This window comes from Malurus melanocephalus, unplaced genomic scaffold (assembly GCF_030028575.1).
Source record: "Malurus melanocephalus ecotype Western Australia unplaced genomic scaffold, MMel_1.1 scaffold_81, whole genome shotgun sequence".
Classification (NCBI taxonomy): domain Eukaryota; kingdom Metazoa; phylum Chordata; class Aves; order Passeriformes; family Maluridae; genus Malurus; species Malurus melanocephalus.
The window spans coordinates 830,689-844,728 of NW_026623313.1; the positions used below are offsets into that span (position 1 = coordinate 830,689).

Consider the following 14,040-nt stretch of genomic DNA (forward strand, 5'->3'; position numbering starts at 1 on the left):
TTCCTTAGCCTTTTCTATTTCTTAAGGTCATGAATGCAGCAAGTACTCTCATCCTATRAGCCTGAATTTCTGATTCCCATCCTGCTCTCCCAGAAATCACTTGAGGGTCTAACATTGTTCTCGAAATGGGGGTGCTAACACAGAACACAGGGTAGAAGCAGTATTTTATGCAATATTTCTGCTGTTAAGTATAAATCTCAGTAGTATTTTTTTCTATAGCATTGTGGTGGGAGTTTGCCTTTGTGTGATGATCTGGGACCCAAAAATCCATTTCACACTTGCTGCTTCCCAAGTGACTTCACATAGTCCCACATCAAGTGTGTTGTCCTTCGATTCTTTGATACAAAACCTTACAATTGGCTCTTCTGGATCCTTTAATGCTTGCTTGAATCTAGTTTACAGATTGATCCAGATTACTGTGTAATAGTAACTCTTCTCATTGGCCYGGTTTGTGTGTCATGTACAAACTTCTACCAGGAACGTTTTTTCATGTCCTTGATGAAAATAGTCTGTAATGCAGAGGTAAAACCTGACTTTTCTTCAGCTTTACTAGACTACAGAAATATTGAATGATGTTTCTTGTGTTTTGAGGCCCTATCATGTTCTTAGAGTGCTGCGAAGTTGATTTTGATGTCATTGATGATCCTTGTGAGTCCCTTGCAACTCAGGATTTTCTGTGATTCTTGTCTAAGTAAACTGTTRTGCGACAGAAGTATTTTTTAATGTGAACTTGTTACAAGGTTTGGTTCAGCCATCAATATTGTAGTCACAGTGTACTTTCTCCCAGACAATATGAAATGAATTTGACCAAATTCTGGTTTTGCACTGTTTTTGCCTTTCATGTGCTCTTGATCACATAAGGGATGGGGTAATATTTTTTCTCWCGTAGTCAGGCCATTTGTATGTTTCTATTATAATAAATCCATGCTGAATGATTACACTTACTGCACAGTGAATGTGTTCATGTGCAATGCAAGGAGACTTTGGGCCAGAGGAACTTCTCTTCCCTTTCCATGTGCCAAATATCTCTCCCTGATCCTCTGAGAGTTTTCACAAAAGTAGGTGCCTGTTGAAACAGAGTCCAGTGGTAGRTTTAGGAGGAAGAACAGCGAGGTGAGTATGATTTTCAGGTAGTGGCAGGAGTGGAACAGAAATTGTGTCACTTCTGAACTGTTTTTCCACAAGAACTTTTCTGTGGATGCAGTCGGTATGCAAGGGCATGAGCGGTGCAGAGCACATATGAGTCTGTGGCGCATTAAGTGTCTGGTTCTGCTTTTAGGAAGAAGTATCAGAAGGTGCTATCCAGTGTTGTTATAATCCAAAAGAACTACCGAGCCTATTTCTGGAAGAAGAGCCTGCTGCGGCTGAAGGCCTCGGCGGTGACCCTGCAGAAGCACTGGCGTGGCCGCCTGGCTCGCAGCCTCTACCAGCACCTGCTGCAGCAGGAGCTCCAGAGGAAGCAGGAAGAGGAGGAGAGGAGGAGGCAAGAGGAGGAAGAACAGATCAGAAGAGAGGAAGAGGAAAGACAATGGCAAGAAGAGGAGGAGCGTAGGAGGAAACAGGAAGAGGAAGAGGTGAAGGAAAGGTATAAGATGGTATCTTGCACTCTGTCTTGGTTTAAGACGGTTTAAAGGGGAATATTCTAAAATGAGTTTTCCCCCTTCGTTTTGACCAATTCTTTTCCACCAATAAGGAACGAATATGAGTAGCTATAAGTGAAAAARTAAGTTTACTAACAAATGAAACTGCAACAGGCAAAAAACGACAGTAATTAATGGCTAGATACAAATTTGTTAAATCTCACAAACCCCTTGAGAACAAAGAGAAACCCCTTTCCAAGACAGCGCCTGCCACGGGTGATCACATGTAGGGAGTCCAAAGGAAAAATGGCAGCCTTTGCAGGTGACCATACAGTTGGGAGCCAAAGAGGARGGAAGGGAGGAAACCCTGGTTGGAAGGGAGGAGCTTACCCAGCAGTTCTAGTAACAAACGGGATGTGTCAGTGTGTGCGGGGTCAGCACTGCCGCTCACTGTGCCTGCTGGACTCACCTGGGTTTATTATTATATATTTCGACATGTAATTATGTGATAGTTGCTTTTCAGAAATTGTTGGTTACATTTCTTCTAGGCTTTTGTTACATACTTTAACAAAGGGGGATCTCTTCAGATTGTGTGGCAAGCATCAGAAAATCCTGAGGTTAGAAGCACTCATCTTGAATCCTGTGTGCAGTTTTGGGCACCACAACATAAAAAAGACATTAAGATATTAGAGAGTGTCCAAAGGAGAGCAGTGAGGGTGGTGAAGGGTCTGGAAGGGACACCGTACAAGGAGTGGCTGAAGTCATTGGTCTGTTCATTCTGCAGAAGAGGAGACTGAGGGAAGACCTCACTGTGGTCTTCAGCATCCTCATGAGGGGAAGGGGAGGAGTGGGCTCTCATCTCTTCACTCTTGTGCCCAGTGAAAGGACTCAAGGAAATAGCAGGAAACTGATCAGGGGATGTTTAGGTTGGATATCAGGAAAAGGTTTTTCAGCCAGAGGGTTGTTGGCACTGGGACRCCCTCCCCAAAGAAGTGGCTGCAGCACTAAGCCTGACAAGAGTTCAAGAAGTTTTTGGGCAATACTTTTGGGCACATTATATGACTTTTGGGGTGTCCTGCACAGGGCCAAGAGTTGGACTCAGTGATCCTGATGGGTCCTTCCAACTCAGCATTTGATTCTATAATAAAAGGAAGGACTTGATTAATCTATTTTAGCTCCCAGACCATGAGAGATGTGTTCAACCCAGCATCACCACAGAGGAGTGTCAGTGCTTCTAGGAATCAGGAGAACTCATTTTATTTTAATTTTCTAATTAATGTTAAGTGGCATCTGAGTGAGTAGCCAGAACAGTACTAGCAGACCAGCTTGGCTAAATTCTGAATGCCCATTTGACCTAGAAAAGGAAGTGGAAGTCCATAGAAATTTCAAATCAGCTAATCTACTGAAAACAAGTGAAAAACCCCAACACAAGTGTAGAGAMAAAATCAGAAGGACCGAGGTGCAGTTTGAGCTGTAATGAGCTAAAAGGTGGCATCCAGTTATTGTTAGCAGAGGGGAGACATGGAACAATTTGGTCTAACAGTCAACAGGAAGAAAAATAATAATGTTCAAAAAACTAAGGTATTTSATGCTATTTTTATCGTCCCCAGAAGCTTAACTGTTAGACACTGAATAGGATTAGGAAGGATGTACAAGAATTCAGAACATGTCACRGAAATAAAATATTAGAAAATGCTCAGATAAACCAAATTACAAATTATAAAGAAGGTATCAGGACTTGGTGTAAGTCATGTTTGAGTACTTCTAGAAGTAGCTAAAGTATCAGTTTAAAACGGTAGCTATTCTCCTTCTCCTCCTTTGTGGATGGTAACCGAGTTTCCATTAAGAAAGGAAAATACCAAGCAATTATCACCCCCTTTAAAAATGGAAAGTGTGGACCAGTCAGCCTAACCTCAGTTTCAGGAAGATACTGAAGTCTTGGAGTTAACCATTTGTTAATGGGGCACAACGTTAATAGAGGGCACAACGACCACCAGAGATGATCTGCAGAACTCAGAACGGCTTTTATGCCCATGTTTGCTAAGGGTAATCAACCTCATACATATTACAAAAACTGAGCTCCTTATAGGCTACTTTAGAAACAATGCCTTTATGGCAAACGTTAGCCTCTCAAGCTAGCCCATTATATCGTTAAGGTCACTTAACGAGTCTGTCTCGGGAGTTCCACGGGACAAAAGACCTCTTGTAACTTTTGGCTCCAGCTACTGCTCGCAGCGACGGCTGTTAGCGGCTTTTAGTTATACTGAGGTCGGGCAGTTCCAGAGTATTCCACATGTCCCTTATCGTGTAGCCAGCTTTTAGGCAGGCTCTCCACACTGAAGCAAATAATCAGTTTGAAATGCTTGATAAAGGAATCAAGCCAGCGTGGATTTCTGAAGAACAAACAGCATTAAAGGTACCTATTTCCTACTGTGGTAGCTTGTGGCATGTCTTGTGGACAGGGAAAAGCYATGGAGGACAGGTAACTTGACTTCGGGTAGGTAAAGGGTAAGTAAGGGCTTTGATACATTATGACAATGCTCTAAGATACTGAAAGAAATTTGCTTTGGAAAAAAGTACATGGAGGAAGCTTAGGATTTGTGGTTTTACTGTATTTTAATTAACAGACATTAGTTGCCTTTTGTTAAATAGAAGAGAATGCCTGAATGGGAGTATTCCATGATCTGTGCTGGTACTTGTGTGATGTTRTCATAAGAATTTGGATGAGGAAATATGAATATCCTTATTAAATTTGCATATAAAACCATCTGCTGAGGGGCTGTAGGCATGTAGCTGTTGTGGGTTGACCCTGGCCAGATGCCAGGTGCCCACTAAGTCTCCCTATCACTCCCTTTCCCTCTGGGACAGGGGAGAGAGTAAGATGGTGAACAGCCAACAGGGTGAGATAAAGTAGTTTTATTACAGCAAAGGTAAAAATAATAAGCAAAGGCTTGCGTATACAAAAGCTAAAGGAAAAAAAAAAAAAAGAAATCAGTCTCTACTTCCCATTAGCAGCGTTGTTCAGGCACTTCCCGGGAAGCAGGGCTTCAGCGTGCGTAGTGGTGGCTCCGGAAGGCAAACATTGAAAACTCACGAATGCCCCCACCTTCCTCCTCTCTCTCCTCGCTTATATATCTGAGCTGACATCATATGGTGTGGAATATCCCTTTGGTGGGGTTGGGTCAGCTGGCCTGGTCCTGTCCCCTCCCAGGATCTTGCCCAGTCTCATCCCTTTGAAGGGGAAGGAATGTCAGAGGGACAGCGCTGCTTGGCAATAGCCAAAACACTGCTCTGTTATCAGCTCCTGTCCAGCTACTCATKCAAAGCACAGCMMTGGAAGGGCTTGAGCTTTACCTCAGTCAGACCCAATACAGTAGCCTAGGATTACAGTTCAGATAATTTTGGCAAGTTAAAGAAAGGATCTGAAAAACAGGATAACTTTCAGCCCAGACGTATGCAGATTTACAGTTTGGAATCATCAAATACAAGGGAGTGGAGGAGGAATGCCTGCTTCAGCAGCAGGAGCAAGGTCTGGAGGCTAAGTTGGGTATGTCACCAGTGTCATGCTGTGTGAGAAGAGAAAGCAAATGCTCTCTGTAAACAGAAATGTTTCTGTTAGATGTGGTGATACTTCTGTACCAGTTGACACTGGTAAGACTTCAGTTGGAGCACTGTCCCTAGTTTTGGTTATCACATTTCAGAAAGAGCRTAAATGATAACTAGAAAGCAACAAGAGATACCAAAGGTTTAAGAATTGTGAGGAATAGTTGCAGGAATTAGTGTGTAGATTATAGGTGGTAGTCGTAATTTGTTTTAAAATGGTTGTGGTTTTGAGCTCTCCTATCATTTAAGACAGTTGTTTAACTCATGATGTAGGGATCTTTCAGCAGAGTCGGAACCATCTGGATCTCACTTATGTCAGCTTTCATTTACAAACATTTCCTGGACTTTCTTTGAGACAGTGAGCACGACAGTGCAATCTTCCAGGACTTTGTAACTTGCAGCTGCAGTTTGGAATTTGGCTGGGGAAAACTGCAAGGCCTGAGAAATAAATATAATTGCCCTCCTGTTGTCCCTGGGGTTGAATTAATAGATTTGATAGTTATCACTGGCAGTGGTMGCTTTCTTCCATGCAGCAGCATCCTGTTCCTGCTCCCTAAGCATGACCCTGGTATTTGTGTGTCTGCTGGTTGRGGTGCTTGTAGCGCATGGAGGAACTGGCCATAGTGACAGCTTTCCTTTGGAGTGCAGCATTTTTGATCGGGGTGGAGATGCAACACCGTGGGATAGTTTTATGCCTCTGCTCATGTTTGCTAACAAACCCTCACAGTCTTCACTAATACACCGGGATTTGCATGCCACTGAGAAGTTAGAGGAGTTGGGGCTTTAATACAGTAAAAGCAAAAGAAAACAAATTTAGTGCTGGTATTGCAATAATTCTGTTTTWAAAAAACAAACACAGTTTCCTGATATTTATCAATTACACACATGCAACCTCAATATTCACCGACTTAYAGTACTTCAGAAGGCTCTGTTTACATTTATCATGAGTCTGATTGTCTTTCTGTCACTGTTTGCAATGTCCTTCCTGGTGTGTTCCAGCTAATCCAATTTCCTAATTGATCTGAAAGTTAAGTGCATGGGGAAAATCTGTTATATCCACAAAGGTCATGCCAACCACGGAGAATTGGATTTTTACTAAATTGGAAAAGCTTTTAAATCAGTCTTACAGCAAGTACCTCATTTTAACCTTATCCATGGAGGGATGATGTGTCCGTGTAATTCTGAAAACCTCACGCAGGAGAACTAGGTCTGTCTCTGACTGTCATGTCTTGTTTTTTTGGCAGAGAAAAGGAGAAACTGAATGCACTACCGCAGGTGGCCCAGGTAAGTTTAACAGTTACTCTTTTCATGTGTTTTCTTATGAATATCTGTGAAGAGACCTTCATTGCCTCCACTTTGCCTGTATACTGATAGTGTTATTGTGGCAACACTATTTAAAAAATAGGCTTTGTTMACTCAGAACCTGCAGGTTTTTGGCTTTGGGATGGTTACATACAGGTAACAAGGTAGGGCTTTTTTCAAGGCTCTTGTATGAGCTTGCATAGGTTCTGTTTGAAAATTTCCATATTGAACAGGCAGCATCCTTTTTTTATCTCTACTGCTTGAGCTTGTTAGATAACCTTGTGATGTGCTGCACTGTGATACAGTCTGTTTTCCTGGACTGCTGCCTGCAACAGGCAAAATAAGAGTGCAGCCGACTGCTGCCATGGCTAAAATAAATCCCTTGTAACTGATCTAATTGTTGGTGCTTGAGATATCAAAGAGCAGACCATCTACCGTGAGGTGTGTGGAAATAGCTGTGTATCTCATTATTTCTTTGCCCATACCACTTGTTCCCCAGTTTCAGACCATCTTTGTGCAGGAGAGATGACAGAACAGAGCGTAGAAATKCATTCATGCACAAGTGAGAGTTACATAGAGAACAAGCAACAAGGTAACTAAACAAAACAAGGATTGAGACTTAAGCAGGCCAATATATTGATTGCATTGTCATAAGCCCTGTCAGGAAATACATTAAATCCTTTTGGAATTTATTTTTGCTTTTTCTCATGCGTGTATTTTTTTCTCTCACGTGTATGTTTTCATCATCCCCTGTGGAGGGGAGGGTGGCTTTATCTTRCAGTAAAACATCAGTGAGAGCCACCAGTGTCTTCTAATTCTCACGTATCTGCTAGAAATTTCCTGTTACTTCAGTGTGGAGAATAGAGTAAGACAGCCTTCAGTAGTCAACCACCAGCCATCCATGGTGCTAAAGAATGCCAGGAAATTTTGGGTGGAGTTTTGTTGGGCTGTGGCTGGAGTGGCTACAGTCCTGCTTTATGCAAATATCCCTACTAGCCCTAGATTCTGATGGTCAAATGCTCATTTCAGGAAACAGTGAAATTTCCAAATCTCTGGAATTTCTGGGAAATCTTCAGCTCTTAARCAGTCTTTGTCTATATGTATTCATATGTAATTGCTTTCTCCTATATGTGTGAATTGAAAAAGAGAGAATAGACTTTTAGGCTGCTTTTATCCAAATTGCAGTGTACAATGAGCAACAGATAGAGAGGCTCTTCTAMAAACTTACTGAACCCAGTGAGCTTCTTTGTATGATTCATGAAAGAGGTAGATTGCTGGGAAAAATGAGGTACCTGAAGATCCAGTAGTTCTGTGTTTAGGTTTTACACTGTGAATGATTGCAGGCTGCTTGGAATTATCTTTCTGCAGATGGTAAGTACAAGGCAAGCACAGGAGACAGAAAGAATGAAAGGTTCAGGCAAGGAACACAGACAGGTTGAAGAAAGTGTTTTAAYGCTCTTACAAATTCTTTAAGGTGGAAACAGTAAACACTGAGGAGGTGAATATTCCCCTGCAAGAAGAAGAGAGACGTCAGATGGAGGAGATCTTAAGGCTGGAGAAGGAGATTGAAAAGTTGCAGCAACAGAAAGAGGATCACATGTCTGTCATCTCTGAAGACACCAGGAACGAAATCAATCGGCAGCGAGAAGAAGAGATACAGAGGTTGGAAAAAGAGGCATCAAGGGTTGCCCAGGAGTTCTTGGAGCTGCTGGATTTCGGCAATCTGGATGAAAGTGTGCAGAACTTAGAGCGCTCACTTTCTAGTGAGGGGACACTCAACATTGACTGCAGCCTGGTGGCACCGCTGGCTGAAGAAGAAGTTGATGAGGGTTTTCACGCCGATGATGAGGGACGGCCAACTTCCAGTTTGGTGGTCCCAAATCAGCATGGCACAAGAAACAGTGACAGCTACTCAAATRAAGTTGCAAACTCAAGCCTTTCGCATCTCCAGAGGGAGGGGGGAGCAGTTGTCTGTGCTCCCAAACAGCCTGTGGAAAGAACCACTAGCTCCAAGCAGCAGAGAGTCCTCTCTAACCCCGCAGAAAATATTTACAGCTCTGTCTCTGATACACAGAGGAGTACCAGCAGAGAGCGGGGAGAGTCCATTTACACTTCCCCTCAAGATGTGGAGTCTGACTACGACCATGAGGAGTTTGATGGCTATGGAGATGGAGGCAATGCCTCAGCTGAGCCTCTGAATGGTGAGGAGGGTCTGAGACACTCCCATGGGACCAGCCTGGACTCCAACCGTGGCAGCCTGGACTCGGTGAGAATCCCTCCCTTTGCCTTTCTGGACACTTGTGTCACTTTGTTGATGGTTGTAACATCTTTGCCTTCTTACCATATACCTGCTCACTCTGGGCATAGTTACTAATGTAGGACTGTCTCTTCTGTCACTAATCAGCTTGATAAAAAGGGAAGAGTCACAGATAGGCTGAAGGCCAGCGGGCTTGTGTTTGTCCGGCGTCTGTTGGCACACAAGCGAGCACATGTGTACCTGGTTTAGATGGTTTCCATCACTGTATGTTAACATAACACCCTTTWGGAAGAAGGAAAGCAGACAACTGCAGTTTTGTTAGGTGCATGTTCTTCCTTTCAGTCATTTCACAGAAGGGTGAAATCTATGGTTCCAGTATGCAATGACAAGAGGAAATGGGAAAGGCTGGGGTTTAATTTGTCTCYGTCTCTAAAACTTTTCTTGTTCTAGTTCTGTTCAGAGTCAAGGGTTTCTTTTCAGCTGTGGTGTACAAGTTAACTTACTTACTCTAAAGCTGGAGGAAATTACTGTGCTGATTGAGCTGGGTCCCAGTGCACACAACCAGATCACTGAACTGAACCTTTCCATTCCTGCTTCAGGGACAGTGACAGGGTGGTAAAGCTGGGCTATTGGCCTTGCACTTGAAGCATCTCAGCTTGGATCCCACAATGGCTCAGAATCCTGAGTGCCCTCACGCCAGTTGCTTAATATTGCAATGATAAATCCCCTTACAGAAAAGGATGTCAAAGCCAAATAATATTGGGAGTTCAGGTGTGAAGCCAATGACAGCCACAAAAATACTTCTGATAAATGATGTTCTCGAGTGGAGACTCTTGAACTACAAAATATATTTTAGAAAATGATTGAATTTTTTTTTTTTTAGAAATTCAATTTACATCCTTCAGTATGCTTTTCCAATGAGAGACTGTGACCTTTCTTAAAAAATGCATGATTTTCTTGTTTGCGTTTCCCTAATGTCAGCTGCCAGCCATCAGAATTTTTCATGATGTGATCTGCCTGAGTAAAGGTACCTTCTCTGTGGGCAGGTATTCACAGATGACTGTCAGGTAATCTTCAAATCATGAATCATTCTGTTACAGCTTAGGCCAGTTTCTACCATCCTTCTTAAAATGCAGATAGAAGTGAAGGATTTTATTGGGCTCATCAGCGAGTAAGACTAATGAAAATGCCATCGATATTTCATCATAGTGTGAGTCACAGGAAGAGATAACATCAGCTGAGTCAAGATCCCATCAGTAGCTGCYGTTCCAAGATTACCTGATTTTTGAAACTTAATGCCAAGGGAGAGAATGAAGGAGTGGCTCAGGGGTGAAATGAAAGAGTAGCGCAAAGGGGCCACAGAGAGAAGACAGGAGAGAAAATGAAAAGAAGCAGTATGCATTTGAGGAAAGAAAAGGTCTGAGGAACTGCCTTCATTAGTATTAAATTAATAAAGCAAATCAAAGGAAATTGTATTTAAGGTAAAGGAAATGGTTTTGTGTGTGAGGTACTTTATTATGGCTGAGGGCCTTTATCTAGTTGGAGAACAGAGATGAGTAAATTCAGTACTGTTATTTCAGTAATTCAGATTGATATTTTTAGGGTTCAGTTATCCTGGACTGTGCTTTTTTTTCCCAATCAACCCAAAGCAAGTTATTTCCTTGCTGGGGTTAAATCAGTATTTCATCTTGTCTGGCATTGTGACCTTTCTGCCAGAAAAATCAGAAAACTTCTCCAAAATAAAAATTTTCTTTTAATCCCATCAAATTAGATTTTGCTAGGTGGGCTCTSCCTTGAAAGAGGAAGTTTTGTTACTGCAGGTAACTGGAGCTTTCTGGCCGTGTTCACTGCTCTCCTTTCACGTATGAAAATTCCATGCTCTTGCTTTAGGCATTAATGGGTAAGCTGTCAAGCCTCTATTTCTACCACAGTGCTTTTTTTGCAAAGGGACTGTGTGTAGTTTTGCACCTGCTGACCATAACTTCTCTAACCCTGTTAATTGCTCCAGTCCTCCTGTGACCAGGAGAACCCAAGTAGCCTACATCTCCTCTTTTTTCTTTAGTTTCTGGACAGYGAAGAAGAAGTGGATGTTTACATYGATACAGATGAAGAGTTTTGTAATGGACGAGTCACTCTCTTCAATGGCTCAGGGCCGCCCTACTTTCACAGTTATCTCTACATGAAAGGTAAGTGGATTTTGCCAAAACCATGGATGGATGGAATCCAGGAAACTTGCTTTCGTCTTGTTTGGCCACAATCATCATTTTTATTTGCTCTTAGTTCTCTGTCTATTCTCCTTTTTTTTAAATTCTTTTATTTAAAGTAGCAAATAAAGAGATGGAAGCTGGGTGTCCGGGTTATCTTTGCCACCGAGACCTAATTGTGCCTACGTGRTATGGGCTTAAATGATTCATTCTCAGCTAGGAAACTGAAGTCAGAACAAAAATACTCAAGCAATGCTTTTGTTTTACTAATACATTTTGCTTTTGTTTCACTAATTTGCTCTGTTTTTTCTGTCTGAAATTAAGCACAGCCATGTTTCTCTCCTTGAGTTCCTTCACTCTGTGCAGGAGCTGAAGCAGCAGCTGTTCCTGCCCAGGAACATGACCCTTGTTGCATGTCTGATGAAAGTGTGCCTGGCTTTGCAGGAGGCCTGATGAACCCGTGGCGGCGGCGCTGGTGTGTYCTGAAGAACGAGGCGTTCATGTGGTTCCGCACCAAGCAGGAGGCCCTCAAGTCAGGCTGGCTCTACAAAAAGGGCGGAGGGATGTCAACGCTCTCGCGCCGCAACTGGAAACGCCGCTGGTTTGTGCTTCGAGAATCCAAGCTGATGTACTTTGAGAATGATAGTGAGGAGAAGCTGAAGGGGACAATTGATATCAGAAGGGCAAAGTGAGTGCAAWAATAAATCTCTTTGATCCCTAATATTCGCTCTCCAAATCAGTAATGAAGCGTCCAGTGCTGCCATTCATTGGCACGTGTGTCTCCCCTGGTGCTTGGAGAATCAGAAACAAAGGAAGGAAAAGACAATTACAGCATCTAGTTTTACTCTGGAGGGAGTCTGTAATTACTCGATATTTTTTTCCCAGTCTTGCATTTCATAATCCAGCAGAAGCTCTTTCCAAGCCATGGATGGAGCCAGACCAGGAGGGGCTAATTAAGTACATACCCCATGCATTCTCTCCTACCCAGACTCCATCTGTTTTCTGGCTTCTCCAAGCATTTCACAGAGGTATTATGAAGCTCACAGCGGGATTTGAATTTGGCAGCATGTACTGTGCCTTTTCCTGAGTCCTGAATGCTCTTTCTGCTGCCATAGTCAATTCCTCAGCTCCTGCTGTAAGAAAGGACAGACTGGTCATCTATTAGCATGATGCAGACCTGTAAAGTGCCAAAAAGAGTGGCACTCCCATCTTTGTGAACAGATCTCTGTATCAACCTCTTCCATTTAGTCTGCTGGTGTCTTGAAAATATAATGCCTTAAGCTTTGGTTTTTAACTGTAAAAATCTTTTAAAACATCTTGATATGTATTGGCGGAATTTTGTATTTCTGTCAATTACGAGCCATCTGAACCAGTGATTTCCCTTCTGTGTGGTGAAGGGTATGATGTGAAAGAAGCGACCAGATGGAATTCAGGCCTGTGAAAGGTTTTTAGCTTTGGCTCTTGTGCTTTCTTGTGTTCCAGAGAGATTGTGGATATTCATGAAAAGGAGAATGCCTTGGACGTTGTGACAGAAGACCGAGTTTATCACATCGTTGCAGAGTCACCGGAAGATGCCAGGTACAMCAGGGAGTTTTGTTAGCTTTGTTCATTCAGTGCAGATCTGACCCAGCTACTCATGGGAGAGTTTGAGAAATATAATCAATTCCCTTTTGCTGGAAGAAAAGGGGGATTTTGTTCCGGAGTGTCATTTCATGCTTCCTGGGAGGTACCACACCTACTWTGGGGACTTGATGTTGCACCTACCAAGGCCGGGTTCAGGCTCCCAGTCACAGGACCGCCACCTTCTCATGTGGCTGTGAGCATGCTGAACTCAAGGGTTACTCCAGCAGACACACAAACCCTAATATAAACTGAACATCTAATAGCTGATTTATTTATTGAATGGAATCTTGAATCAAACAAAAAGTCTATTCACGTCTGTAAATGATTGCGAGAGCAGCTGGGTTTTATCCAGGAGACAGAAAAAAGGCTGCAGCTTATCAGAGTCTGTAGTGTCATCTGATAAAATCTTCCCAGYGCAAAGCAAACAAGTGACTCATGTCCTTCCTTCTCGGCATCCTGGCCAGACAGTGGGAATCAGTTGTTTAAGGGCAGGTTGGACAACCTGTCCTGGCTATGCAAAGCCAAGTTAAGAGGTTACTGTCCCCAGCCTCTCATATCTTCCCACTTTTACCAAGGCTTCTGCTCTCTCAGCCCACGCAGTGTAACTGTTTCTCTGATCTGCTGGTTCTGTGAAGCTATTTAGGGTATATTATTATTTTGTTTTGTGTGCAGAAGAAAGGGGGGAGGTGTCTGAAYACAGTTTAACAGAACTAGACTGAAGAGCAGCCACATGGATGAGAAACAGGAAAATTTAGGAGAGCAGTAGCAGAAGGAGCAACAACTTCTTAACCCAGAACTTCCTCAGCTGTAGTAGGCATGGCCTAAGATAACACTGCAGAAGTGTTAGGACAAGTGCAAACCAAATGTGGCCTCTGTCTATGCCCTGTCAGTCTCCTCTCTGAGGGAGAAGAAAGCACAAACACTTGCAGTAGCAAAGGGCAGATTAGCAGATACCGTAGAGTATCCAGTCTGAGAATCCTYCATGAAGTATAGATGTTTGCTGATCTCACTGGAAGCTGCAGATAACAATCTGCTTGTTCTGCAACAGTGATTAGCCTCCAGATATGTCTGCAAGAGAAGCCCTTTCACAGACAAAAAACTTAACTCCAAACTCACTTATAAACAAACCCATGATTAATTGCCAGCCATATGACTTTCAAGTTTATTAGCRGATCAGAGAGAGATTAATCAAGAAGGCTCCCAGGCGTCTCTAGGACGCTAGTCCAGGAAGATTCCCAACTAACCCTGTTTTCACGAGTGCTGTATGCTCTTCTCAGTCTGCTGACATGGGCTTCCTGTAAAGCCACTGCCTACTTACAGTTCCTYGAATAACAAGTAGAGAACTGGATTTTGCAGGAGCAGCTGTTGGTGGGTTGAAGAACGTGCACAGAATTTTTATGGATAAATAAGGAGGAAGGAAGGCATTAGAATCTGGTATGATCAGCCTAAGAGATAATCTGTGGCATAGTAG

General features: G+C 42.9%; 1 protein-coding gene across 1 annotated transcript in view; it reads left to right on the top strand.

Annotated features, from left to right (window-relative positions):
* Positions 1–14,040, top strand: part of LOC130574414 (unconventional myosin-X-like) — an 89,559-nt gene that overhangs the window by 57,892 nt on the left and 17,627 nt on the right. Inside the window, exons 23-28 of the mRNA XM_057367627.1 lie at positions 1,280–1,585; positions 6,428–6,467; positions 7,960–8,751; positions 10,805–10,928; positions 11,391–11,634; positions 12,429–12,524. Coding sequence (XP_057223610.1) covers positions 1,280–1,585; positions 6,428–6,467; positions 7,960–8,751; positions 10,805–10,928; positions 11,391–11,634; positions 12,429–12,524 — 1,602 coding nt within the window. The remainder of the gene's footprint in view (positions 1–1,279; positions 1,586–6,427; positions 6,468–7,959; positions 8,752–10,804; positions 10,929–11,390; positions 11,635–12,428; positions 12,525–14,040) is intronic.